General features: G+C 45.3%; 1 protein-coding gene across 1 annotated transcript in view; it reads right to left on the reverse strand.

The window, feature by feature from the left end:
* LOC122555472 (pleckstrin homology-like domain family B member 2) overlaps window positions 1-4,036 on the reverse strand; it is a 213,905-nt gene that overhangs the window by 93,739 nt on the left and 116,130 nt on the right. The window contains exon 16 of the mRNA XM_043701499.1: window positions 649-754. Within this exon, the coding sequence (XP_043557434.1) occupies window positions 649-754 (106 nt within the window). The remainder of the gene's footprint in view (window positions 1-648; window positions 755-4,036) is intronic.

A 4,036-nucleotide genomic window follows, 5' to 3' on the forward strand; every position in this document is an offset into this window, starting at 1 on the left:
ATATCACACACATCACAGTGACCAATATCACACTCTGTACAGTGACCAATATCACTTGCCGCACAATGACCAGTAATATCACGGTGGCACAGTGGTTAGCACTGCTGCCTCACAGCATCAGGGTTCCCGGTTCAATTCCAGCCTCAGGCGACTGTGTGGAGTTTGCATATTCTCCCTGTGTCTGCATGGGCTTCCTACGGGTCCTCTTGTTTCCTCCCACAAAGATAACCAGGTCAGGTGAATTGGCCATGCTAAATTGACTCTAGTGTTAGGTGCATTAGACGGAGGGAAATGGGTCTGGGCGGGTTACTCTTCGGAGGGACAGTGTGAACAGGTTTGGCCGAAGGGCCTGCTTCCACAGTGTAGGGAATCTAATCTAATCTAATCAAACGCCACACAATAACCAGCAATATCACAAGCCGCACAGTGACCAATAATATCACACACTGTACACTGACCAGTAATAGCATATGCAGCATAATGACCAGTAATCGTGCACACCACTCTGGTTCTAGTCCTGTTAGACAATGCAGTTAGACGCATAATAATATCACAACTGCACAGAAACTAGTAATTCTCACATTAAGCTACGATCATTGAGATATGTTCCATGTTACATTAAATGTAAAGCTAATAGATAGTACCTACCTCTGTGCCCTTGTAGCCTCCTTATATCCAAATCCTTGGCAGCCGTTGTCAGGTTGTGAGGTAGAATACTGCTGCAGCTGTTACTCTGACTCAGCGGTGAGTGTGACTGCAGGACAGATAGAAAAGGTGCAACTTTTCACCCAAGTGACTGACTTCTCCAAAAAGGTGCACTCAAATGCAATCTGTTCAAGGATCAACTGCAGCCCCTTTATTAACTTAAGTGAAGTCAGAAACTAGATTAGCATTTCTCGGCATGGTTTTGAATAAAGTCAGCTAAGATATGTTGGATTCCGAGTGGCAGAACGAACTGTGCGGCCACTGGACTTCACAATGCATGCTCCCCTCTGAAAAAAGCCTCACTTGGAAACTGAAAAATGACAACACGTTTGAAATTTATATTACTGCAGTAATCACTCAGGCAATGCCAAATGGGCAGTCTGGAGTTATACTATAATGTGTGCTGGTCACAATGCTAATGCATTGGAAGCAGTTCAGAGAAGGTTTACTGGACCTGGAATAAGCAGATTGTCTTTGAGGTACGGCCAGACAGACTAGGCCTGTATCCTCTGGAGTTTAGAAGAGTCAAAGGTGACTAAATTGAAATATAAAAGATCCTGAGGGGACTTGACTTGGTGGATGTTGAAAGGATATTTCATCGTGTGTGAGAATCTTAAACTGGGGGGGCCATAGTTTAAAGATAAGGGAAGATCCCTCTCAGAAGAGACGAGGAAATAACATTCTCTCATAAGGTTTACTCTTTAAAATTCCCCTTCCTCAAACAGATGCCAATGTTTTTAAGGCAGAACTAATTAAATTCTTGTTTACCAAGGGGATGAAACATTGTTTTTAATTTTTAATTCACTTATGGGATGACGGCGTCTCTGCCCATCCCCAGACAACAATTAAGAGTCAACCACATTGCTATGGTTCTGGTGTGACACGTAGGCCAGACCAGGTAAGGATGGCCGTTTCCTTCCCTAACTGATATTAGTGAATCAGATGGGGTTTTCCAACAATCAACAATGGATTCATGGTCATCGTTAATTCCAGACTTTCTTTGAATGTAAATTCTACCATCTGCCATGGCGGGATTTGAACCGGGTCCCTCAAACATTGCTTGGGTCTCTGTCCGGCGACGATACCACTAGGTTGTTGCCTCCCTCATTATCAGGGGGTATGGGAGAATGTAGAGTTGAGGTTAAAATCAGTTCAGCCGAGGTCTGATTGGCTGGTGGAACAGGCTCAATGTGCTATGGGGCCTCCTCTTGTTCCTTGTTCATATGCCCGTACTAAGGAGCATGCACTGAGTCAAGCTCCCAGACCGCCAATTTGAAATAACCAACTGTGGGATAGTATTTCACTATGGGTTTCCCAAACGCCTTCAGCAACTTCAGGAGCCAAGGGGGAGTTCTCAGTATCAGGCTGCAAGGAGTTTAGGCAGGGATAAAATTTCACCCTGCCTCTTTCATGATGGGATGAACATCTTATCAAAAATATTCCAACAAGCTTTCCTTTGATTGACCAATCTCAGCAGAAAGATGTACATTGGTACCTTGACTATCTCAGGAATCTCCAAAGCCTTTGTAGCCGATGGCCTAAGTCTGAAGGGTTCGTCACTACCTGGGAATAGGAAATTTACAGGCAGCAAGTTCCCAGAAATTGCAATGTGGCAAATGGCCAGTTGTCCTAATGGAGCTGAAGTTGAAACTTTATTGCTGGAACAGCACAGCAGGTCAGGCAGCATCCAGGGAACAGGAGATTCGACGTTTCGGGCACAGGCCCTTTTTCAGGATTCCTGAAGAAGGGCCTGTGCCCGAAACGTCGAATCTCCTGTTCCCTGGATGCTGCCTGACCTGCTGTGCTGTTCCAGCAATAAAGTTTCAACTTTGATCTCCAGCATCTGCAGACCTCACTTTCCCCTGATGGAGCTGAAATTGAGGTTGGGCCACAGGGGATCATGCCCCTCCCTGTTTGCACAGCTCAAGTGAGAGCCAGTGTCTCTCCTCCACAGGGAGAGTTGGATGACGGGCTCAAGTTTCTATATCTGATCGGTATCAGTGGCCAGTTGGGAGATTCCCTTCACTGCACCTATGCACCAAAGGCAGCGCTGGTCTGTGAGTAATTCAGCACACATACATTATACTCAGTCACACTCTCACCAGTTTGTCCATCTGTGTTAATATCCACTTCCAGAAACAAAGCTCAACCCCCACATCTGTAAACGAACGGGGGAAATGATTCACAACAGGAATGCAGAATAATTCACTGTGACCATTTATATCCCTCACAAAATGGAGCCATGTTCTGAGTGCCCCACTGACTGAAAACCAGTCTGCCTCTGGCTCTTTCATTTCACTGGAGGAGTTCTGAGTGGGTAGGGCCACTCAGATGTGACACACATACACCCTGCTCTTTTGCCACACAGTTTCATGTAGGCTGCTTTCAGATTCGCAGACCAAAGATCATTCCAGCTTAATGTCAAGCTTTTGATTAAATAAATCCTTTTATCCTTCAAGCCCAGGCAGAGAGTTCTTTATTGCTTGTGACTCTGTCCAGCCTTATAGTCTGGGTCAAAGAGTAGGACGACTTTTAAATTGAATCCTTCTGTTCTCCATGCCCAAGGCTCATGTCTCACATCCTTCTGATAAATTAAACCGGGGCCCACAGGGGGCATTTTTGATGTTCTCTTCCTTAATTGTTGCCAAGTTTAAAAGCTGTTTTCACAAAAAAATAGCTATGAGGGATCTTAAATAAGCAGTTTCCAATTGCAAGTGCTTATCCAATTAAGGTATCGATGCAGTGAATTTCTTCCTCAATTTACTTAGTATCAAATGCTGCAGCTTTGTTTCCATTTGCAGAACAAACTGTCTTGCCCATTTCAGAGGGTAGTTAAGAATCAATTCTCTCGCTGTGATTTTCGGGCGACATGTACAGGTCAGACTGGAAAAAGAGGGCAGATTCCCTTCACTAAAGGGCATTAGTGAAACCAGATGGGTCTTTACAACAACAGGAGAAAGTGAGGTCTGCAGATGCTGGAGATCAAAGTTGAAACTTTATTGCTGGAACAGCACAGCAGGTCAGGCAGCATCCAGGGAACAGGAGATTCGACGTTTCGGGCACAGGCCCTTCTTCAGGAATGAGCAGAGAGTGTTCAGCAGGAGAAGATAAAAGGTAGGGAGGAGGGACTTGGAGGAGGGGCGTAGGCAGAGGAGATGACCTGGGGTGTGCAGTGAGAGAGGGACTCACTGAAATCTTTGTAGAGAGAGGCAGAGAGCTTCTTCAAGGAAGGCATCCTTGTAAGAGGATTCGCAGTAGGTTGAAATCTTCGAGGAGAAAGTGAGATCTGCAGATGCTGGAGATCAAAGTTGAAACTTTATTGCTGGAAAAG

Source organism: Chiloscyllium plagiosum, chromosome 12, assembly GCF_004010195.1.
Source record: "Chiloscyllium plagiosum isolate BGI_BamShark_2017 chromosome 12, ASM401019v2, whole genome shotgun sequence".
NCBI classification, from domain to species: domain Eukaryota; kingdom Metazoa; phylum Chordata; class Chondrichthyes; order Orectolobiformes; family Hemiscylliidae; genus Chiloscyllium; species Chiloscyllium plagiosum.